General features: G+C 42.4%; 2 protein-coding genes across 4 annotated transcripts in view; one reads left to right on the top strand and one right to left on the bottom strand.

Moving 5' to 3' along the window:
- The first annotated feature begins 391 nt into the window (after positions 1-391).
- LOC147141464 (alanine aminotransferase 1) lies at positions 392-5332 on the top strand. 2 transcript variants are annotated; one of them, XM_086042921.1, is made up of 11 exons: positions 392-487; positions 567-656; positions 730-838; positions 1676-1806; positions 2536-2779; positions 2855-2934; positions 3286-3422; positions 3506-3680; positions 3754-3909; positions 4679-4791; positions 5179-5332. In XM_086042921.1, exons 1-11 carry the CDS (start codon positions 392-394, stop codon positions 5267-5269), a joined length of 1422 nt encoding a protein of 473 aa, XP_085899047.1. In that variant the 3' UTR covers positions 5270-5332. The 2 variants fall into 2 exon arrangements, with proteins under 2 accessions (XP_085899047.1, XP_085899046.1); XM_086042920.1 differs by having other exon boundaries at positions 396-487; positions 2536-2934.
- Positions 5333-5498: 166 nt separating this feature from the next.
- dhx30 (DEAH (Asp-Glu-Ala-His) box helicase 30) overlaps positions 5499-24115 on the bottom strand; it is a 92759-nt gene continuing 74142 nt past the window's right edge. For both annotated transcript variants that reach the window (XM_086042918.1, XM_086042917.1), the window contains 19 exons: positions 15827-16074; positions 15511-15647; positions 15328-15438; positions 14273-14521; positions 14051-14200; positions 13822-13974; positions 12613-13068; positions 11293-11676; positions 11037-11115; positions 10853-10957; positions 10599-10774; positions 9768-9974; positions 9594-9675; positions 8479-8672; positions 8252-8411; positions 7584-7741; positions 6927-7030; positions 6721-6860; positions 5499-6230 (listed from right to left, as the gene is read on the bottom strand). In XM_086042918.1, coding sequence (XP_085899044.1) covers positions 5968-6230; positions 6721-6860; positions 6927-7030; positions 7584-7741; positions 8252-8411; positions 8479-8672; positions 9594-9675; positions 9768-9974; positions 10599-10774; positions 10853-10957; positions 11037-11115; positions 11293-11676; positions 12613-13068; positions 13822-13974; positions 14051-14200; positions 14273-14521; positions 15328-15438; positions 15511-15647; positions 15827-15998 — 3480 coding nt within the window. In that variant the 5' untranslated portion in view covers positions 15999-16074 and the 3' untranslated portion in view covers positions 5499-5967. The remainder of the gene's footprint in view (positions 6231-6720; positions 6861-6926; positions 7031-7583; positions 7742-8251; positions 8412-8478; positions 8673-9593; positions 9676-9767; positions 9975-10598; positions 10775-10852; positions 10958-11036; positions 11116-11292; positions 11677-12612; positions 13069-13821; positions 13975-14050; positions 14201-14272; positions 14522-15327; positions 15439-15510; positions 15648-15826; positions 16075-24115) is intronic.

The raw sequence follows: 24115 nt of genomic DNA, 5'->3' as shown, positions 1-24115 counted from the left end.
AAAGTCAGCTGGACCCTTAGTGAGGAGGTTCAAAAGTTAACATGAGAAAGCATTCCTACATTTAGACTCACTGAAGAGGTCACCTGCATGGCTACAATTCATAACAGAAGTTTGGACGGGTTCAAATGAATACAAGGACGTATAATGTTTAACACCTTGCACCGATGGTGACATATTAACATATTCTCTACTATTGAATATACAGGAAAGCATGCAGACTGATACCTGTATTCATAACGGAAACTAAAGTTAAATATGAACCAAGGGATCAACTTGTACCCAATCGTGTTACAGCCTTCAATACAGACCCCAAATCATCCCTGTTAATGAAATACACATTCCCTCCTCATCCGTGTGTTTCCACCTCTTACACGCACACACTTGAAAGGGCATGCAGGAGATGAGCTCCCACTTGAGGACCGTGAGGACCAACCAGATGGCGGCCCTGGTGGAACGAGCGGCTGGCATCAAGGAGACGCTGGAGCAGGTAAAAAAAAAAAAAAGGTGATCAAAATCGTCAAAACGTGCTCTTGTTTGTAGTTTTTCGAACCAAATGTCGCATTCAGGGAGCCAAGAAACCCTACAATGATGTGTTGGACGTCACTTGGGGTGACCCCCACAGGACCGGCATGAAACCTCTCACCTTTGTCAGACAGGTAACAAAGGTGGATGATGAGAATGCATGTTTTAAGTACATTCATTTGAAGATGCCTTTGCATGGCGGGGCAGGTGCTCGCTGCTTGTTTTTACCCACGACTTCTGGACGGCGACAACCTGCCCGTGGACGTCAAACGGCGGGCACAGACGCTGCTCGGCTGGTGTGATGGCGGTAGTGTTGGTAAGTCGGGACGGATCGATCTATCTATCTATCTATCTATCTATCTATCTATCTATCTATCTATCTATCTATCTATCTATCTATCTATCTATCTATCTATCTATCTATCTATCTATCTATCTATCTATCTATCTATCTATCTATCTATCTATCTATCCATCCATCCATATACAGTACTGTATTGTATATTCAGGAGTTGACTGGTTTTAAGTTTCAAATTCACCACTAGATGGCAGACATGTCTTAATTGCACGGACACTAGGTTTTAAACTACCCTTACACTACATGAGTAAGCCTAATATTTTGTAATCATATGTAGGACAAACTTAGTACCTCAATAATGTTTTGAGTGAGTTGATTTTTATGAGAAAGAAAATTACAAAATGAGTTCTCGCACTTCATGTTAGTTTCTTGTTCAGCAAATTTTGTGCCACTTCTCTGAATGGTAAATTTCATGCAAGAGAGCCCTTTGCACTGGAAAAAATTAGTCTGTGGTTATGTTGTTGTTTGCGTCAAACCTGCCGCTTTTGGATTAGTGGAACGTCGATACTCGCATCGAAAAATGTATGATCAAAAAGGAACTATATTTTGCACCTATTCACGTATTTTATCCATATTTAAAATGGCCTTTGTGTCATACAAGGGCATGGTCCTTTATGCGGCCCTCCAGGAGCGCTGATGCAAATGGTGGCCCCCTTCAGCATTTAATTTGCTCATCCCTGATCTAATCCAAACGATCAATGCCTTTCGTTGTAAAAGTTACTTTGGTTTGCCTGATTGCTTTTTGACTCTGTCCTGGTGAATTTGACTCGAGCGGAGGTCTTTGTTTTTCTTCAGGCTCTTATACACACACAGCGGGTATAGACGAAATAGTGGAGAGCATCGCTCAATTCATCAGCCAACGCGACGGCGTTCCGGCCCATCGCGAGAACATTTGGATCCATCCCGGCTCCCAGATGTCGCTCACGGTATACCACATGGTTGCTTTAAATCTAATTCAATACTTCATTAAATTAATCAAAAAGCCATTCACATTTGTAATTAAAACTATATTTTTGAACCGATTACATGTAGACAAGAGATGCTTTCAGTCATTAACATGTCATTCAATAATTAAAATGCTCACGAATATGTCAACTGGGTTTGAAATAAATGATGAAATGGGTGCAGTATAACGGTTTGTCAGATTTGACAATTTGATTAAGTCTATTAACATTTCATCATTTACTATTATTCCGCGTCATAGTTGGCTGAATTTGTATTTTTGGCCCAAAAAGCCGTCCATATTGCGTGACTAAAATTGGCATAAATGCATTGTTTTACCATATTCACATTTTAATGATCTAAATACATGTAGAATAAATAAAATACAAAACACATACACACGCACAGAAATTGTAAAAGTCCTTGCTTAAATTATTCTGGCATCAAAATCCCTGTCAATAATTAAATATATACACTTAATGTGTTAACAAATTCAATAAATATTGTTTTAGAAACCCATGAATTAATTGATGAAATATATTATTTAAAAAAAAACACCAATTAAAAATAATTTGACTGACCTTTACTAAATGAAATGGTCCTGAAATCTGTGATTATCGGATCATTTCATTCGTTCGTTTCCCACTTAAATGACTTGTGTTTTGACTGAGCTTCAAATGAGCTGCATGACGTCGCCCAAACAACCATACCAGGGCATCTTGACGCTGCTGCTGAGCAGCGAGGCGTCCCCCAGGAGCGGCGTGCTGGTGCCGGTGCCGGGCTCCAGCGCCATCCACTTGTCCTTGGCGGCCTTGGGGGGCGCGGCCGTCCCCTACTTCCTGGACGAGGACCGCGGCTGGGAACTGCGGGCTGACGACCTGCGGCGAGCGTTGGCGTCCGCCCGGCCCGTGTGCAGGCCGGTCGCTCTCTACGTCATCAACCCGGGAAACCCCACAGGTGCCAACGTCGGAAGCGCAACGGGCATCCGTGTCGTCGGTGTTGACCTTCTCGCCGTTGCATGGTGCTCCTCAGGGCACATCCAGAGCCGCAAGTCCATGGAGGAGGTCATCAGGTTCGTGGCGGAGAACAAACTCTTCCTTCTTGCCGATGAGGTGAGATATTTTGTCTTTAACGGAGCTGGGCGTTCCGCCTATGTGACTGAGCGCTCCGCCCTACCTGTACAATCCATCCATCCATTATCCAATCCGCTTACCCTCACAAGGGTCCCGGGCGTGCCGGAGCCTATCCCAGCTGTCGCCGGGCTACAGCTGTAACAACTAAATAATAAATGAAAACACAAAGTATTATATGCGCATACCCAGGGCCACCGATGGCTCCGCCCCTGAGTCCGACTAAGCATGGGCCCATTCCCCCCCCCATCTATGGATTCTATTTTCACGGCCGAAAAATGTTCACAGATCATTGGCGACATGAAAATGAGTTGAGCGACGTTCTACCCACAGGGTTACCAGGGCAGCGTTTACGATGGCAACAGTGAGTTTGTGTCTTACAAGAAGCTCCTGCATGAGCTGGGGCCTCCTCTGGCCCACACGCTGGAGCTGGCCTCCTTCCACTCGGCATCCAAAGGCCTGCTGGGCGAGTAAGCCGAGGATCACGCGACAAGCACAAAGGCTCCCCGAATGGCCCACATAGTTAGTGACGGCACTGTGGTTTTCCTCCCAGGTGCGGTCTTCGAGCAGGATACGTGGAGCTGGTCAACATGGACCCCGCCGTCATGCCGTACGTCCACAATCTGTTCCATTTGGCCACCTCTCCGCCCGTCGCCGGGCAAATTGCGTTGGAGCTGATGGCCAAGCCCCCGCAGCCGGGAGATCCATCGTACTCGCTTTACACGCACGTGAGTCCAAAAGTTCACACGAAATGGCGTCAGCCGCTGCAGTGCGCTGGATGGATCATTCCCGTTCCCACAGGAGACGGAGCACATCAGGAGCACGCTGGTTGACAACGTGAAGAGAGTGCTGCGGGTTCTCCAGCGGCTGCCCGCAATCAGCTGCCAACCGATGCAGGCGGGGGCCTTTGCCTTCCCCAGACTGCATCTGACGGCCAAAGCCATTCGCAAAGCCAAGGTCGCGGCCCCTCGTGCAACTCACTTTTATGCGGGCAGGTTCTCATCCGTCACCAAAGTTCTTCTCAAATGGACAAAGCTGCGGTGTATATGTAACAGGTCATTGGCATAAGCTAAGGTAAAACCTTCTCAAAACTCTGCTCTGAAGACATGAAATAATTTAAGCAGCCAATGTATTCTATTCAATTCAACTGTTGACAAAGGAGGTGAATTTATGAGCTAGTCAACTGGAGCACCTATTTGGCCGGGATGATGTTGTTAGAGAAAAAAATTGTATCAGGGATGAGTGAGGGGCACAGTTGGAACAAGGGCTCAAAAAAAAAAAAAAAAAAAAAAAAAAAAAAAAGCCTGTCAGATTTCAAAACCTTTTTAGGAGTGATTGATGATGGAGAGGATTATTTTATTTTTTAAATATTGATGGATAAAATTGAGCTCCATTAGCAAGGGCATGTGCTTGAGCACCACAAGGTGCACGCGCCTACTTTTAAAGGATTTTTTTTTTTTCCCTCCACACAATGGACACCTTTGCATGGGTTTTCTCCGGATATTACGTTATTTTTTTGGTGAACTTAACACTCTAAATTGCCCCCAAGTGTGATTGTGAATGGTTGTTGTTTGTCTCTGTGTGCCCTGCGATTGGCTGGCAACCAGTTTGGGGTTTACCCTGCCTACTGTCCAATTACAGCTGGGAGAATGGATGGATGGTACTCCAGAAGCCAGGTATTTCTATACAAGAAGTTAAAATGTGCCCTTTACCACTCCTGTTTCAGGAAGCGGGCATGCAACCTGACATGTTCTACTGCGCCAGACTGCTGGAGGACACCGGCTTGTTTGTCAGTCCAGGCTGCGAGTACGGTCAAAAGGAAGGAACCTATCACATCAGGTTAGGATTTTTGCCCCGAGCACCGCGTGGTGTAGGAAGGAATTTTGGAATCACTTATTACATTCTTCAGTATCATGTTTTTGGGGTCCTCAACAATCCAGAAAAAAAAGGGTCAACAAAGTTTTATGTATTTTAGGGGTCCCCAAGAACTTTGCAAAAGTCACTCATTTGCACCTTTTGGGGGGGCAAAGATTTCAACACTGTTACAGATGAACTCAAAATCATAACGGCTCAGGACAGAGTCTGGTAAAACGTGGCTGAAGACGAAAAGGAAGTTGGCTAATTTTGGAAAATCCTCAGGCTCATACTTGGAACGCCAACGAATACCTTCAATTCTTATCGTAGCGTATGAATGTATTGTAATAGATGCCCCTTTGTGTTGTGCAGGTTTTGCATTACGACCCCTGCTGACACCATGGAGGAACTTCTGAGACGCCTCAGTGCCTTTCACTCACAGTTCATGAAGGACTTCTCATAAATGTTTTCCACCAATCCTTCAGTATTTTCATACCAATGAGGATAAACCTAATTTTTGATTGATGCTGTCAGACGTATTCAGTTGGTCTTATGTGTAAAAAATAAGGTGACTACTGCATAATAGTAAAATAAAGTAAAAACACTCACTGAATGATTTACACCATCAGTGGTAAGTGTAAAAATAAGTTAACCAAGGTATATTAATCAAATGGAACAACAATAAAGTAAAATCACTGTTAGAGGAATTCATTTAGAAAATGTCAATGTAAAAAAATAAAATTGGTAGTAAAGCACACTAAATGAGCGTAAGGGTATAACTAGCAACACAGTTGCCGTCACTGCTACCCTCTGTGGCATCTGTCAAAGAAAAAGAAAAAGTCTTGCGATATGATGGACAATACTTATTCCTTCTAACTATTGAAGAATTTCTTCTTTAAAATCTTTTAAATTATTTTAGCCGAACTTCAAATCATCTCTTTTTTTGGGGCATTCAGTTGTATATAAGACCATATAGTTTATATAAACCAAAAAAAAAAGTGACTTTTCATAAGTCACTTAATATTAGGCTGCATAACCCAAACAAATGGATTTCTTAATAGTTCATTAAATGAGGTGGCCATCCAAAAAAGGTACTTCAACAAAACAAGCTAATAAATAACTGCAGTTTAGTTCATTCACAGCGCTGCGTAATCATGACGATCAGTCCACCTCGCTATCATTTCGAGACCGCGGGTTGCCGTCTGTGCCGTTAAGCAGCTCCACCAGCAGCGAGATGAGCTCGCCGTCTTGGCCCGAGTGCGCGGCGGCACCGGCGGCACCGGCGGCTGGCTGCCTGAGGCTGCGGCGCAGCATGGCTTGGATGGACGTGCGCAAATCCCACAGCAGTTCCCACGTGTCGGCCGACAGTTGGCAGCGCGCCAGCGAGCAGCCCGAGAGCGCCACCTCCACGTCATCTCCGCTCACTGAAAACACAGACAGGAGATTTGGGCTATGGGCAAAGGAATCATTTTCAAATAAATAAATAAATAATAGAAATTTTCATTAAAGAAAAACATTAATCTATCATAAAATAATTGACTAATAACAAAAACAATATTGGAAGAAAAACAATTACTAAAATTAAAATGAACAATTCCACCCCCCAAAAAAACAAAAACAAAAAAAAAAAATCAGGGGAAAAAAATTAAATAAAATCACTGAACAAAAGAAATGTAAAATTCGTGAAAAAATATTGCCCAAAAATGTCTCAAATCATTTGGTAAAAAACCCAAACTATTTTTAATCGATTTTAAACAATTGATCTAAAATTAATCATTTTCAAAATGTTATACAACTATTACCATGAAAGCAAAACATGTACATATTTAACAAAAAAATGAACCCAAAAAAAGTGCCACTTCCAAAACCTCAACATGAGAAAAAAAGAAGAAAAAAAATGGCAGTGCAGCTCACCCGTTTCCGTGATGTCGCAGTCTGTGAGCAAGAGCAGGGCGAGCGGATGGACGGCCGACGAGTCGCGGATGAAGACGTTGCCGTTGGACTTGACAGCGCCGAAGAAGGTGAGCCATCGGCAAGGAAGTTCATCGTTTCCTCTGCAAAGCACAAAAAACAGCATGTCAGGAAAACATGCTAAACGTCCTTTCATAAGCGTGTCGCACCTGTTGACGGTGGAGCGATGGAGGAGGACGCCACCACCCAGCGTGCGGAAAGACAGGCTGTTGGGACGAAAGCGCCCCCCTTTGGTCACGATGCCTCTCTTCACCTAAATGGCAAACAAAACATTTTGAGGCAAATTACACAAACCTGCTTGCGGAACTGAATTTGCTCCAAATCCATACCGCGCATGATGATGGTATCATTTTTAACTAAAATAAGATATAGGAAAAAAAGTACAAAAGTAAAAAAAAAAAAAAAAAAAAAATTCCACTAAAACAATGACCAGTTAGCAAGTTTTAGGTATTTGAGTTCTTAATCATCCAAATTATTTTGGGCAGATTGAAAATAATAAAATTTGTTTAAACCGATGTTGCATTTTATTTTGAGTAAAACAGTAACAGCCTTATCAGCATTATGAAGTTTTGATCCGCAAACATTTTCAACTCTTTTTAAAAAGGATGTACACCTTCATAATAGACCATAAAAATTCAAGCTCACCACAAATCAGTTAACCCCAAAAACGGAGTGAGGCAGAAATGTAATGAGCGTGACGGGATAGAGTCTGTTTGGACATAGGCTTATTCTTGTGCCACATTTTGGAAATCCTTCTCCCTAATAGGATGACGACGTAGCATTTGTGCTGCTGAATTTGCACGTACCTGGATGAGGTTGGGATAGAGTCCGGCCAGCAGCACGGCCTTGAGCAACTGCTCCTGCTCGCTGTGCTGGTTGACCAGCGATGAGCGACGGTGGCACTCGCTGGCACGGGACACCAGTTGAGCCTCACGCAGATTCTCGCTGAACTGAGAGATGAGCCCTGCGCAGTGGACAAACACAGAACCGGTCCAGGGACTAAGTCAAGGATGCTCTTGGGCCAGCTCTATTATTATTAACTTTTAATATGCATAGTATGACTATCTCGCTGAAAGATTCTTGAATATCGATACATTTATGAATGTTCTGATTTGGTTGCATTAAGAATATAAACCAAATATTGTAGACTCTATCCTTACAAAATACTAGGCTACTGTAGGTTAAGATTTTTTATCCCTCTTAACAAATGCAGCTTTTTATTATTATATTTTCATTATTTTATATATGTTATCCATAATATTCATGATTTTACTTCAATATTACAAGTTGAATCTTGCAACCGTTGTTTCCCACATTAAAATATGACCCTAGTCTCACAATATTGTTCCTTTTGCTTTTTATAGTTCAACTTTATTCACATATTCAAAATTCTTGAAAACGATTTAAAAAAAAAATTTTTTTTAAAGTGATCAAAGTACACTATTGTTACGGAATTCCTTCAGATTTTTTGTACCATTGATGAAGCGCAAGCTGGCCTTGGACAAGCTGAGTTCCTCCAAGTAGTGGTCTCGTTCGTGGCGGTCTCCTTCCTGCTGAAGCCTCCTCCAGCCCAGCACGGCGCGACTGAACGCCAGGTAGTCGCTGGAGCTGGAGCCGCTCAGGCCGCCTTTGGCCTGACCGCCACAGCGGCGACAGATCAGAGAGAGCCCGGCGGCAACCGAGCGCCGTCGTCAACCTCACCTTGGCGATCGCCGCTCGGTTCTGCAGGCTGTTGTGGAAAGGGTCTCGTGTGAGGCAGGCGGCGATGGACAACATGGGCAGCGCGCAGCGGAACAGGGTGCCCAGCACCAGGACTTTGCCCAGGCGCGGGTCACATGACATGGAGGCCACGCGCTCTCCCAAAGGCGTCAGCGATTCCTGCTGGTCCAGGACGCCTACACGCAGGAAGTGACAAACAGTTGTGGTTTTCACACATTTTCTCCCCCCCGCCCCCCCAATAAAGAGACTTTTGTATGTTACAGTCACAATGACGACTACATTCATTTTACAAATAAATTTAAAAAATACACACCATTATTTCTTCCGGTAATATTCAAGATTTGTTAACAGTTTTTTCAATGAATGTTGAAATAATTGCGAAATGACAATTTATGTGTCTGTGTGTGTGCCCTTGCGTCAGGAAGGGCATCCGGCGTAAAAATGCTTTGCCAAATCAATGATGCGAATCGTGCGCGCACTTGAGTGGCTGTGGCGACCCCCGAGGGGAAAAGCCGAAAGGATAACAACATATATAACTTTGATGCAGAAATATTAGATCATTTTAAAAAGCATATTTTCTTATAAAAGAATTATAAGTGTATTGTTGTACGATTACAAGTTTATGCTCACCATACAAAAAAAGATTCTCATCAAAATGCCTTTAAAAAAAATTACATTTTGTTCCTTTTTATTGTAAACATACAGCATTGTTGTAATACAATACAATGTTTACTATCCCAATCTTTGAAACGTCTCTCTAAAAATACGAATTTCTTGCGAGTTGCAATATTAAAAGCTTTCTTTTTTAAACTAATAATACAACTTCAACTCAAGTTGTTTTTTTTAAAAAACATACAGTATTTTGGTGCTCAAACGCATGACTTTGTTCCACAACAATACAGTTGTTTCCTAGCAATATACATATATATATTTTTTTTTTAATCTTGTGTTTTGTTTTTTTTCACCCCAGTGTGATCCTATGATGTTTTTTTTTGTTCCGATTGGCTACAAGAGTAAAATAGTTTTGGTTAATAGCAACACCGGGAACAAAATGCTTTTCGTACGATCATTTCACATCCGCATCCGATACGACTCACCGATGTCTTGCAGATTTCGGACGGCGTCTGACACGGCTTCCTGTTCGGGGCTGTCCAACACTTGTGACAAAAAGTCGACAGCCTCCAGGGACACGCGTCAGAAAAACAAACACATGACTCAAAATGATGAAAGCATCCAGCATCCAAATGAGACGGACGGACTCAAGGAGCTACCTTTAATTTTGGACTGTGGATCTTGGCCTGGACCACCAAGCTCTCCAACGGGGTGCGCAGGATCTCCGGGACGGGGAAAGGAGTCATGGCTTCCAGTTGATTGCGAGGGAACAGATGGTACGACTGACCCGGCTGACAGCGTCCCGCTCGCCCTTTTCTCTGAGTCACGTTGGATCGCGATATCCACACCGTGTCCAGGCAAGACACCTGACAACAGCAGGGATGACCCATAACATTTTATTGTAAAAATACAATTTCAAAAAAGGCTATCATCAATAATATTCAAGATTTTAGTCTTGCAACATTGTCTTTTGCTAAAAATGTTTGTAATTATCGATTCTTGTAATATTACGACTGAAATCAAACTTTTTCCCCAATATGAAAGATGTTTTATTTTTTTCCATGTATAAAATGTAAATTACACATGTATATATGTAGTTCATCACGTTTGTACAACATATTCACAATGAAAATTCTTCAAATTACTTAAAGTAATAAAATAACTTAAATTTACTTAAGACATTTTTGTTTCATAAAAGTAGGACTAATGTTGTAATATGATGTTTTATTTCTGGGTTTAAAATAAAATGACCATTCTTGCAATATTACCCATGGAAAAAAAAAAAAAAGATAGAATGTTGCTGTAAAACTTAAAATGTTTCTTTTTAAATGAATATATAAAAAGCTGTAGTTATTTTTCCTTTTAAGAATACAACTTGGCTAAAAATAAAACACAGAGAAAACAAATGCTTTGTTGTTTCACAGGTGTATTTGCATTTTTTTCCCCCACATGCACGAGATCACATGAAAATAGTGCGCATGGATCCTTACTTTAGTGCGTGGATCATAACTATGCTCCTTGTGCGTTCCCGCATCCACCACGTGAACAACGTCGTCAATGGTGATTGAGGTCTCTGCTATGTTGGTGGCTAGGACAATCTTCCTCCGGCCCTCTGGGGGGCGCTGGAACACTGCCTGCTGGTCCGCCACTGACAAACTAGAGTGCACTGAAACAAGAAGAAAGTAGATGCTAGTTATTTTTGTTTTTCTTTTGTATTTTAAAAGGAGGATGCTTGCGCTCTTACATGGTAGGATCATGTGCAAGCCAGAGGAAAAGTGCGGCTTCATCTGGAGCGTGTCTTGAACCGTCTTGATGTCCTGCCAACCGGGCAGGAAACACAGCAAGGCACCTGCGGAAGGAAGGATATTTGAAATGTGACTAAAAATAATTGCCGCAATGGACAGAGGAGTGGAGAGGGGGTTCACTACCTGGTTCGCCGCGTCTGTCAATGTGCTCGATGACATCAGCGACAAGGTCAAGATCTGGACTGACATCATCGCTTTGCCTCTGTCGGTGGAAAAAACAAAAAGCCACTTCATTAGGCAGTTCAATGATGCGGGTATGTACAAATGCCACCTTCACAAGAGTTTTTCCTTATATTTTCTCGAATAAATACGGGTGTATTTAGATCACTTATGTTTAAAGAAAAAAAAAAAAAAAAAAGTATGAACCATTGAGTCTCACCTTCTTGGTTGCCTCTATGTTCCTTTCACGTGGTAGGGCCCGTCCCATTTCTCTCAGCACGTCCTCCAGATAGTTGTCCCGCACGGGGTGCATGAATCCGGGCACCTTGACGACAGGGCAGCCTCCGAAATAGCGGGCCAGCCGCTGGTTGTCTCCGGTGGCGCTCATCAGCACCACCCGCAGGTCAGGGTTCTTGCCCATGCACGAGCGCAGCAGCGCCAGCAGGAGGTCCGTGTTGACGTCACGCTCGTGAACTTCATCCACCACCACGTGGCTGATGCCCGTCAGGGTGGGGTTGGACTGCAGTTTCCTCAGAAGGACCCCCACAGTCAGGAAGAGCAAGGCCCCGCCGCTCTGCTCAGGTGGTCTGCTCTCAAGTCTCACCTGCACAGAGGGAGTGAATCATTTTAAAAGATGTAGTGTGTGCTCATTTTATTTTTCTTTTACCCCAAATACATTTAAATTCTCAAAGTGTTAGATCTGCGCTGACTTCTGCAAAAAACAGTATTAACAATTGTAACTGAAATGTGAAATAATGCATTTATCATAAATGTTTTCACTGGCAATAAAGGAAATGTCGTCGAATGGCCAATCGATACACGTTATGTTATTGTTTAAAAAATATACTTGTGCAGAGCGCAGACATGAAAAATCTTCAAATATGAAGAAAAATATTTTCAGTCATGAAACAAAAATGTAAAAACGCCCCAAAAAATAATTGTTGAATATTTATTTAATTTCCCGTTTGGTGCAAAAGTGAATTTAGTTAAAGCCTACAATTATTGTTGTAGGTTTGATATATATTTTTGTATTTCTTAGTTTTTATTGCTTTGTTTGTCATATATTTTATTTACTTATTTCTATTTATTGCTTTTCTTTAAAATTTAGTTATCGTACATTTTATTTTCGATTTTCACATCATTTTTCTACATCTAACAAAGCAAGCTATTTGCCCTCAAAGTTAATGTAATCATTTCAAGCACTTTAAAGCCCAAATCACAATTTTTTTTTTTCATTTGTAGGAAAAGTAGCATGACTTGAAAAGCACTGAAGGCACCTTTGCCCTAACAGGACAGGTGTCAAAAATTACGACGAGCCAACATCATTTTTTTTGTGACTGGGCAAATTAAGTGCTTCCTGTTTCTTGCTAAAATACCAAAAATGCAAATTGACTACACTTTTAAAAACTCTTGAGATATAACGAGCGTTTTTTTTGTTTGGCCCTCCGAAGGAAACCTGAACTATGATTTGGCCTGAGACAAAAATGACAATCCTTCCCTAAGGAGTAAGTACAGTGAAATGAGTTGAAATGTGACCTACCTGATAGCCGACCGAGTGTTTGAGAGCGGGGCCCATTTCGTGGGCCACGCGATGGGCCACCGACACGGCACTGATCCGGCGGGGTTGCGTCACCAGGATGTTGCACTCGGCGCCTTGTCCCGCCGTCACCTGATCCTCCAGGAGGAAGCGAGGGATGCGAGTGGTTTTGCCGCACCCGGTCTCGCCGGCGATCACGAGCGCCCGGGAGGCCCGCGCGGCCGAGACCACGCGCTGCCGGTGGGCGTCGACCGGCAACTCCGTGCTCAGGCCCGGCCCGGCGCTTTCCCAGCGGTCCTGCAGGTGCTGGTTGAGGCGCCGCTTTTCCTGAGGAGACCACGGCCTGTACGCTTTGCCTGTGATGGCGTCCAGCGTCAAGTCTTCCTCCTCCGCTTCCTCCTGGTGGACGGCGTCATCCTCTTCCTCAAAGAGTTTCTGCACTTCGCCTTCCACTGGATACTGTCCATCAGTACAAGAAATTCTACCATTATGTTCCTACGCAGCTATGCAGCTCAGGGTTATAACAGTGTTTGGGATTTGTCATTTCATTAGTTTTAGTTTGCAATTGTTTTTTAAAAAAAAAGCTTTTTAATTCCTTTTTTATATAGACATGGAGTATTCGCCAAGTGCAAGGTTTTTAAAAAAAAAAAAAAAAAAAAAAAGTGAAGTAAAATGAAATCGTTCAGCCCCAATAAGTATTGCGAAATAAAGTAAAAGTAAACTACAATTCCTAAACAACCGTTTGACCATGCTTCTTCTGTGGAGCATACTAATTCCAAAATAAACATTTAAAATCAATGCTGTAAGCTCCGGTATGAAATTCAATGACAAGGATAAAAGCGGAGGACATTTTTACCTTAAGTTGTGCCATTAGTTTTAGTCTGTTTCAGTTTATCATTTTTTAAAAAGCACTCTCATTTGATCTTATTTCCTCAATAAAAATGTATTTTTAAATGTTATTTTAGCTTTAGTTGTTTCATTCGTGCTTGTTTGTGTGTTAGCCTTGGCTCAGTACATGACTTGTATTCAGTACACATCTATTGTGCTGCCCCCCCCCCAAAAAGTAGTGTTACAGTACCAGAAAAGGGGGCGTTGGACAGCGCAGACAGTTCATTGGAAACATCACAGAAATGGAAAGTGAACAAGACAAAATGGCAAAACAAAGCACTTATCAATTGACTTGAGTCAAAGTGGAAACAAGCTTTGACTGACCCGTGTGAGATATTCCCTGATACGCTCTTCAAGATACGTGGGAACTTCCACCCGGAGAGGACGCCGCTCACGTTCTCCTGCCTCCCTCACCTTGGCCCCGTGGTACTTGGCATGGGTCAGTGGGTTGTTGTTCTTATCCAGCAACTGTAGTTCCTACACCGGGCGACGCGTGATCGCCCGTGTTAGTGCGGCGCTGACAATAATGAGGGAATGGCACATGACTCGTCACCTTGAGTTTCACGCAAGCAAGAGCTGCAGCTCGCTTTTCTGCTGTGACTTTGCTGCCCGCCGTCGCGGAGAAGGTCATTTCCTGCGGCCAGCGCAGGGTCAGCTCGCACGTCTTGAGCTTGCCGCCTCTTGTGGTGAACCGTATCAGTTCCTGTTGGTAACGTAATAACACGTTGCTATGACGCGTCATGAGCTGCGAACGACAAAAATAATACGCACTTACTTTGCAACTTTCGGATGACGTGGCCACCTGGACCACCCTGGTCAGGAGAGCTTTGGGATAAGGGAAGAGAGAGAGGGCTTGGGAAATGTCTGATGATTTCTCAAGCGGAGGCTCAGATTTAATCCGGGCTACATGGACGTTGTAAATCCGGGAGTCTTCGTCATCGTAGAGAGTCGAACGCACTCCTCCTCTTGCCCTGCCAGATCTCCTCCTGGGCAGCTGATTGTCTGGACCGATCACACCCATTTCCTGCGCAGCAAGCAGAAGAAAATTATGCAAGGTACACACACGAAGCAATTTGTGATCATTTTTTTCCCTCTTCGTGTGTGGGGTTGTTCACATTTTTTTTTTTCAACCGTATGCGCGTACCAAGGTCATTATAGTTAACAAAAACTAATAAAATAACCAAAACTAAACTTGAAAAAACATTGTTAATGAAATAAAAAAAAAAAGGAAAATGCTTATCAAAAAATTCAAACTAACTGAAACTGCATCTTACGTTTATAAAACGATCTTAAACTCACTATTAAGGGTGTGCATCTTTCCACAAAAGACGATTCGATACAGTTTTCGATATGTTAGCTGCAAAACGATTCAAGGACGGTTTGATTTGAAAGTGGAATGATTCTTTCGACTCAGTGAGATTCGATTCAATATAGTATGGCTCAGTTCGATAGTGTATGATGCAATTACTTTTTTGTTGTTATTTTACACACATTCGAATGAATTTGTCAGTACTGAAAATGCGCCAATTCCTTCTAAGATATATCTCTCCAATAAAAGACGATTTGATTCGTACAGTATCTTGATACATTTCAAAGTGGATGCACTCACAACCAATTTTCCGGTTCCAATCGTTTTTTGTTACACAGCCTACTCACTAGAATAAAAGTGAAAATGTCCTTAGTGTTCATCTTTGTCACTTAGTAACATACATGAGCTTTCAAGGTTCATTTCAAATTGATATCGGTATTGCTGTACATCCGTATCCACAGGAAGGTCATTGTGTGCGTGTGTGTGTGTGTATATACACACACACACATCTCAAAACATACTTTGAGCTTGTGGCATGCGGCTGCTGCAGCAGATCTCTCTGCGTCAACTTTTTTGGAGGCGTAGCCGTCCTCCTCGATCTTGCAGGGCCACAGCACAGTCACAGTGGCTTTCTACACAATATACGGAAAACGCAATAAGAGCACAGCACAAGTCTAGAATCTAGAAAAGTGGACACCACTGACCTTGACGCCAGCCTCCTCCGTGCAGGTGTACTGGATGAGGTCAGAGAGGTCGTTGACTCCCAGTGAGCGAGCGATGGTGTTATTCAAGAGACATTTGGGGTCTGGGAACTCCTCCAGCAAGTGGGAGCTAATGTTTCCTACGCAGTAAAATATCAAATAATTACAGTAAAACGTGTACAAATTATGCTAGTGCTTTACGCTAGATATGAAAACAAGGAGAAATTGGCTAGTGTACGTGATGTTTTCACGCACGATAGTGCCCTTGACGCCCGTAGCGGTAGCCGCTTCAGCTAGCTCAAACAACCGGGTCACTCACCTCGTTTAGGTTGGAAACGCGACGTGTTGTACGATCGAAGGCTGACCACTTTCATACCACACCAGCTCATCTCCCCACCCCAGTGCGACGCTGTCGTGACTCCCGTCCGAAGACATTTTCCTAGGCTGCACAACGCTCTCAGACGCACGAGTGAAACACCGGGTAGCGCCATCTTTGGACTACAATTTCTTCTTCGAGTGTAGTGTGGTCACGGTATAAAACAGCGACCCCTGTGGCAGGAACCATACCTGCAATACAGTATTGAAAAGTATTTTGTCGCTTTGTCATGCTGCATAAAATAATGCTACATACACTGTACAGTATACATAACAAATAAAAACATTAAGATGTACGTTTAAATTTTTTGTGTTTTTGTAAACTGAATGTAATTCAAAACAAAAAGAATACAAACGTGTAGCTCATTCAGCATGACTGTATATACTGCATTATTAATATATTTATTGTTATAGTAAACTTTTATGAAACATTTATCTATTTGACTAAATGAATGTACCTAATTTTATTGAATGTACCTTTATTGAGTAATTACTGTATTATTCGAATAAGTTATTCATAATGATTTTAGGGGGGGGGCCTTAAACATTTTAAAAGTTAATTTCCAAGTTATGTTCATGTGATTTTAGTTTGTCAAACTTCAAGAAAAGAATGACAAAATGAATGGTACGTTCAACACGACTGAGCTATGACTTATTACTTTAACGCAAGATAATGTGCAAAGCTACTGATCTGTTGGTATCGCCTTGTTAGTGGCATTGTTGTATGCCTGGAATCTGGGGATTGCTATATGTTTTACCTTCTGCCATCTAGTAAAAGAGCATTTAATTGTTCTGCCTGAACAAAGATGAACAAATACACATTATTTGTAGTAAATAAATACTGTATATAAAATAGTTTTCACCCAAATGTGAAACGTGATCATCTCTAAAGGCACACATGATAATCTCTGGCACAGAAGTTGGGAATTGGAACAGATGTAAATGTTCAAGGTTTGTCCAACAACAACATGGTCATGTCATCCCCCATCCAGGCAAGTCAGTGCACCACAGTGACCTCACTGTGCCCGATGATTTCATTATCATCTATTTAAGTGCTACAGATTTTGTGTATACATGTAACAGCACCACAAGATGTCACCATTGCAGTGAAGGCTCATGATCCTGTACTGCACTTGTTGAACACTGTTTCAACAAATGCTAATAATGTTAAAAAACAAAGATTAAATAAAACATTCAATACACGATGTAAGAAAATAAACAAAAATGTTGCAGAATGAGGATTCTAAATGAGGTAAAATGCCAACAAAAAAAAAACGTATTTTATGTCAATGAATGAAAAAATAAATTGAGTGAAATGACATTATTTTGCCCAAGATCAACACTATTCCTCTTTTGAGTGTAACTTTTTGATTTGGGGCTTTTCATTCGTGTTTTTTGCTTTCAAAATGAGGGCATGCCTTGAATTAATTAAATGTAATGAATATATTCCCTCAAGATTGAAATAAAAGTTTTGTTTAATTCATTTTATTTGACTACTCAATGGCGAGCTTTAGTCGTTAAAATGATTCTTCTTCTTTTTTTTTTTTTTTTAAATACTGTACAGTGACTGAGCAAAGTCCAACATAACACGGGACAAAAATGCATCCACATTTTTTTGCCCCTATTGGCATTACATGCTCTATTTCCTGGGAAAACAAGGGAAGGGAGCACACACCTGGAAACATCTCATCACTTTTCCTCCTGCGTCTACATGCACATGAGAACCAGAGGGTGCGCCTCAGTTTTGGCGTTATCTGCAGGATGGGCACGACAACGGGCGTTGACACCGTATCTCTTGGCAACATAGGGTGTAAAAAGGATTGCGATAAGACGCATAATGGAGAAATAAGGCGCAATCTTAATGTCAACTGTGTGCAGGACAATAAAGGTAAAATACACCCCTTTCTCATTTTAGTGACTGTCCGCTGTCAGAGTGTCATTGTGTGAGACACTGAACCCTAAATTGGCAGAGCCGCGCATGGCAGCCCCTGCTAAAAAAAAAAAACAACAACAACAAACTGTTCTTGTTCAGTTTTCGCGAATGGTCTCTCGCTAGTGAAACACGCCAGGAATTTTATGCTGGTGAGCCATATGACGGTCTGTGCTGTTTAAAAAAAAAAAAATAAATGAGAAGACTTACTTTTATGAATTCAAACAGTTCATGCAAATCTAGAAAAAAGTTGTGGGTCCTGTTTCCACTTTTGTTACCATTGGGATAATTTGTCCTATAATCTCAGTGACCAAGGCAACAACGTTAAGGACTTCCATTCAGGCATGTGGAGAAAGTGGATGTCTATCTACACATTTGGTGCTGGTCCAGTTCTGAATGACTTGCCCCGGTCAACATTTCAGCTCACTTTTCTCCCGAGAGTGAAAATAAGAGTTAGTAAAGGTATAATAAAATACATTTTTCTTTTCTCTGATAACACCTCCTCTAAAGAAAACTGACCATAGCTGCCATGCACTATGAAGGCACGTCATGTTCCTCGTACCGAGTAGCACGACGAGTCTACTTGAAAGCGCAGACGAGCCGCTGCACGCTCACATGCAATATGTCTCACACGTGTCATAACACTTCACTAGAAAATGTGCTCAGACCTTTAGGTTAAATGGCCTCAATGAAGCTGGATTGAGTTGCACTGAAACGTTGCTAATGTCCTTTAAACTCGCTCCTTGATTGTTTGGGTGAAGTGAAGCAGAATTTGTGTCCGTTTGTTTGTTTGATTGCGCAGTCATTTCCTTGATTTGGCTTGATTGCTAGTTGCTGATTTGCTTGGCGGCATGGGCACTTGTCTGCCAAAGAAACAACAGCGACCTCTCGGGGTCCCTGCGCAAAAAAGTGGGACTTTTCCGTACTCCCGGGGAAGTGCTGCACGCGGCGCGGCCGACGCCTGAAACAGCAGAAGCGGCGCAGACGCAGCGTCAGCCTCCAAAAAAACCTAAGCCGCAAATTATGTCTGGAACATGGAAAAGATCATGTGGCCCCCGCAGCCGGGCCGAGCAGGGGCGGCGAGAGGGAGCCGCTTTAGCGGTAACGGGGTTGGGATTGGACGGATACGATTTACATTCCTTCTCCAAGGATGTGATATCAAGACAAGGTCAGAGCGAGGCTAATGCGCGAGACGGTCGAGCAGAGGGAGGAACAGTCGGTCTGGTGGCACTCGACTCAAACGGACGCAATTCCTCCCGTTTACAGTCGGCCCTCATTTATGCATCGCGCGCCCGTACAAATTATTTATGCGTGTGAGGTGCAGGTATCATTTTTGTCCACTTGAGGTTGCCATCTTCGCGTTGTACACTGTAGTATCCGTGACTTAAAATGTGTGTTGCTTTAAGAGGCGGGGCCTGGTCTCTTGAGTGATGTCGGAGTCAGCAAATGAGAGTGTAGAGCAAGGTTATGATAGTGAAGGAAAACTAACGAGAAAAGTCAAACTAAAATCGAAAAAAACATTTTTATGAACAAACTAAAACAACAACGAAAATGTTTTAGAAAAAAAAAAAAGACAACTGAAGCCACATCTTGCGGTTATAAAACTAGCTAAAATCAACTGTAAGCTTAGCGAAAATGTCCTTTGTTTTCCCCTTTCAAACATGACCTTCTTTTGTTCATTTGAGATTTATTTTGGCATTGCTGTGCGTCCGTACAGAAGACGAAAGATCAGTCGTTTGAGAACTGTAGTTTACATTACACAATGCTTAATGTCCTCCTCTTTTTTTTTTTTAATCTTGCACTTGACAAATATGCCATGTATTTAAAATGAGAGAGATGAATAATACTATGCAAGTTTACAATATGTGCCCCTAAACCTTCGACTTGCGGCCCCAAAATTTCAGGCTCGGGGCCACGGAGCTCCTAGTTAGTCTGGAGCCCTGCGCATAGAACATGTTGTTGTACAGAAACATTTTGACTTGACTTCCGCTTTAACCCTTTCATGCAAAGTGGTCACTACAGTGGACAGCTATTTAAAAGTTGCTTTGGCCTATATTAATGAAAGTAAAAAAGACATTTATATTTTAAATAATGACATGAAATCATAATTAATGCATGAAGGGGTTAAAAATATTTGTAAAAATGTAGATGAATTAATATAGGCGAAAGCAACTTTTAAATAAATAGCTGTCCACTGGAGGGACCCCTATGCATGAAAGGGTTAATAATTGTGCTGACTTGTGCCAATTCGTGGACTATATTTGTACCGATGCACTCATTTTAGTTGATCTGTTTGTCTCTATTGTCCACGGTTGCAGTTGTCAAGAATAACAGCTGAGAGGAGCCATCGCATCAATCACATGACACATACAGCACAGACTTTGTCTGGCTATGTTGCGGACCTTTTTGACTGTGGATTATTTCTACTTCTATTAATTGCGCATCTACTATCACGAATAACTGAGGAGAGGGTTACTCACATAATCAAAAGACACAGAGCTGACAATCACGGGGAATCTCCTTTCCTACACCGAGCTTAGCTTTTTCTTCTTTTCCCTTTATGCCTCTTACCTCTTATTGGCGGTGTTGAGGCCAATGGGAGTGGAGCAGTATCGTCATGGGACCGTTACTGTTGTTGTGCCCATTGTTCTCTTCTCTCTCTGAGGATGTGACTCGAGATAGCTGAGCTTGGTGCTCTCCAAACTCCCCAATGGCAAGAATTTGAAATCATATCCAATCCGAGTGATGACTGAGCTCGATGAGCTCGAGGGTCAAATGAGTTTGCGTTTCAAGCTCGCTGCCATCGCAATTTGCCGAGTAACAGATTGCTTGCTCAACGCCAAACGTGACACCAAAGTTGCAGTCATGCACCACTTTTCATTTCTACGCGGGGCAAAAGTTGAAATGTTAATGGGGATGTTTTTTTTGGCTTGCTAGCCCTCCTCGAGGAAATACCTCAAAGTCCACCAACATCCGACGAGCTGCACATTCCATGTTTAGACCTCAAAGCCCGGAGGTGCCTCGTTGTAATTGCGCAGGGATAAAATCCGAAATGCTGCGAGAGACTGGACTTTTCGCCACCTTTTGCTCCTGCTAAGAAGAGAAATCCATTCTGGCGGTTCTTGGACGGCTCTCTGATGCTGGCGTCGGAAAATCAGTTTGCTATTAACAGGGGACTAACCGGAGACAAATTAAAGTAACATGATGGAATAATTTGAAATACAGATACTCCTTGCGATGGTTCATCGGCTAATGTCGCACGCGCGTTCCTTACAGGAGCTGGTTAGCTGACATACGCTCGCCACTTGTGATCAAAACGTACAGTGTTATATGTATGTGTGTGTGTGTGTTTTATTTTTGTGCTCACTTTTCTGAAAGGAACCCAGAGAAGAGAAGAAGAGCAGCTTTTGGTGAACACGGGACATTTGAGTCCCATCTATTCATCAAGAACGAGCACTGAGTGAAGGTACAGACTGGCTACTCAGCTCCAAAATGTCACCTGTGATCAAAAGGTGGAGTGGTACAGGTGTATGTTTTAAACATTTGAAACAGAATTTCACTTCCCAATTTGTCACCTGGGAGTGTGTGTAAAAGAAGGAAGTCGACGATTCTAATGTGTCGTTGGTGTGAAGGGAGACTCTCCTGACACACTGCAGAGATTAGCGTCCATTACCAAAGCCGTCGCCGCTTCCATCTACAACAGTTATGACAGCTCTCAATTCAAAACACAGGGGCCCGTGAGGGCCACATGCTTTTAACCTGCATTGGCGCGAGGGAGTGGGATAGGGGGCCGACTTTAAAATGGGTGTGGGAATCAATTATCCCACTCCAGAGACACACAGGGCCAGCGGGTATTGCAGCGGGATTAGTGTCCATTCTTGTCATGTACTGACAAACCCTCCCGCTGATCTGCTTAGAAGAAGCAGGTATTATGAAGCGGCCTCCTCACTGGGGGCCCATAGGCCTTCAATCCCTACGTGGGAGTGAGTGACACGCTAATAATGTTGGAGGGGAAAAGAGGGTGGAAATGCATTCCTGCGCCTTCAAGTGCTCACCTGTATGAAATCTCCAATGAGCTCAAAGTGAAATCGCGCAAATAAAAAAAATAGTACAAACTTTCCATCTTTTGTGGCATTATCGTCTTGGTTACTGTGTGAACTGGCCCATGAAAGTATGGATGGGAGGTTTTTTTTTTTTCAATCTGAAAATAGTCGGTTTACCCTACAGGGCGAGTTGGCAATTTTCCCATAAAGCTACTTTTTGTCATATTTGTTAAAATAGTCATTATGACTTGACAGTACATATATATATATATATACATATATGTATAATGATGAACTAAAAGCACACAAGGATCCAAATGTGTTTGTTGACTGCTCAGCTTGATCCTGAAACCTAGCAGGTTGAGCACAGCCCAGGTGTGCGCCTGGAGCGCTCCCAAATGGCATACGACCCCCCCGTGTTTACGTGCCACCACTCAAGGTGTGTGTTCGCGCATGCACAAAAGATGTCAGGTGGTAGCTGAGCCGCTGAAAGCTGTTTACACAGGCCATGAGGGAGGCTTGTCCCCTGCATAAAGCTGGCAAACGGAGATGTTATCTAAGAATCAGCGCCCGTGGCAAAAACAAATTGTGCAATTACACATTCTTTAATCGCTGCTACCTGGACTGACCATGTCAATGTGACAGCTGAAACACGCATCGCATTCATGACAACTCATCCAGCTTTCATAATAACGGAGCGCTCTGCAAACACTCTTTCGTTCCTTCAGGGAACACAGTCTCGTGTGGGAGGAAGCCAAGATATGGCCACAAAAAAGAAAAGAAATAAAAACTCCACTAAATAAATATAGGATAAAGTACAAATGTTCCAAATAAACTGTAAAAAAAAAATGTTATCCTGAATGATATGATACATAAAGAAATAAAATTAAAAACTCCAAAGCATAAAATGCCCACATTTGTTCAAAAATAAGAATAAACTGTTGGGCCCAGTTTTGCTGAGTAAATGCAAATATAATCGTACTTTCTCATAGAACAGGAAATCGTCGCTGTCCTGTGAAAAAAGCTTATGTCCAATTTTGGACATCATTGTTTTCATTTTCACGTTAATGCCATGTCTGTAACACGGAAACACCATTCACGTAAAAATAAGAAAATTGAAAAAAATGGACAAAAGTGTTATTTCACAGGACAGCGACGAAATGCTGTTCGGTAGGTACACAGAAGATTTTACTCTAAAAATACTATATTTGGTCCCAGCCCAAACAGAGTGGAATGTGAGAGTAAAACATTTAGAGTAAATTCTACAGTAGGTACTTGGGAAAAAAAAAAAAAAAAAAGTTTATTCACTCATAAATTACTATATTTTACAAAGAGATTTTTTGAGTTAATTTTACTTGCATAGTATTAGTTTATTTAAAAAAAAAAAAAAAAAAAGGCACTCAAGGGTTGAGGAATGCTGCACCATCAACATTCAGGTTAGCAGGCGGCCATTCGACCACCTGAGCCGTGTCACTTCTGCTGTGAATTAGTCAATAAAAAAAATAAAAACAACGAAATTCATCAGTTCATGTTTTTTTTGTACTTGTTTTTATACTTACAGTATAATAAATGTTCTGTCTGTAATTCATATCTTTGTTGTTGTAAGCACTTACGCTATCTAGACCTACACTAGATTGCTTTTAGCATGTTTAATAAACAAAAGGTAAAGACTATCAAATTCAATTTGTGGAAAAGCATGTGGACACCCCCGCATTTACAACTCATGCAACTTGCTGTAGTCGTGCGAGTTGCACAACTCGCGCCTCAGCAGTTTTACGCGTCATTCTCCTAATCCTCAAATTGAAAGCGGTACCAAGAGGACTAAATATTTTTCATGAGCGGGCCTGCCAGAGTGTTCAGGTTACTTGCCGGGATGATTGATAGCTCGCCAGTGGATCTCAATGGCTGTCAATGTGACAAGTGATTAGCGGGTTTGGTTTCGGAGTGCTTGTGAAATGGCCCGCGGTCGTGTAGTCGCCGACAAATTTGTGAACTGCGCGTGAACCCGCCTGGCTCGCACGCGTGCGGGCTTCTCGGCGAGAGCCGGGGTCTCGTTGAGGCAAGACCGGACAGATATTTAACCTGGCTGCCAATCGTTAACCCAAAACCGACTCCACGCGGAATCCCGTCCGTCTTTTTCAATCCTGATATCGACTTGGCCATGTTAGACTCATTTGACAGGATCATGAGCCGCCTGCATGTTGACTTACACAGTCACGGCCACAATGCTTAAGGGTCACTTTTGGAAAATTGACTTTTT

This window comes from Filicampus tigris, chromosome 10 (genome assembly GCF_054856515.1).
Source record: "Filicampus tigris isolate MCC_2025a chromosome 10, RoL_Ftig_1.0, whole genome shotgun sequence".
Lineage (NCBI taxonomy): Eukaryota > Metazoa > Chordata > Actinopteri > Syngnathiformes > Syngnathidae > Filicampus > Filicampus tigris.
Note: the sequence above shows the minus strand (reverse complement) of the source record. Positions and strands in the feature narration are given on the sequence as shown.

Excerpts from the sequence above, each read along its gene's own strand:
- LOC147141464 (XM_086042920.1), top strand. The coding sequence starts at position 401 with ATGAGCTCCCACTTGAGGACCGTGAGGACCAACCAGATGGCGGCCCTG. Across the intron at positions 2,935-3,285 it reads TCTTCCTTCTTGCCGATGAG|GGTTACCAGGGCAGCGTTTA; the intron begins GTGAGATATTTT and ends TTCTACCCACAG. Across the intron at positions 3,423-3,505 it reads TCCAAAGGCCTGCTGGGCGA|GTGCGGTCTTCGAGCAGGAT; the intron begins GTAAGCCGAGGA and ends TTTTCCTCCCAG.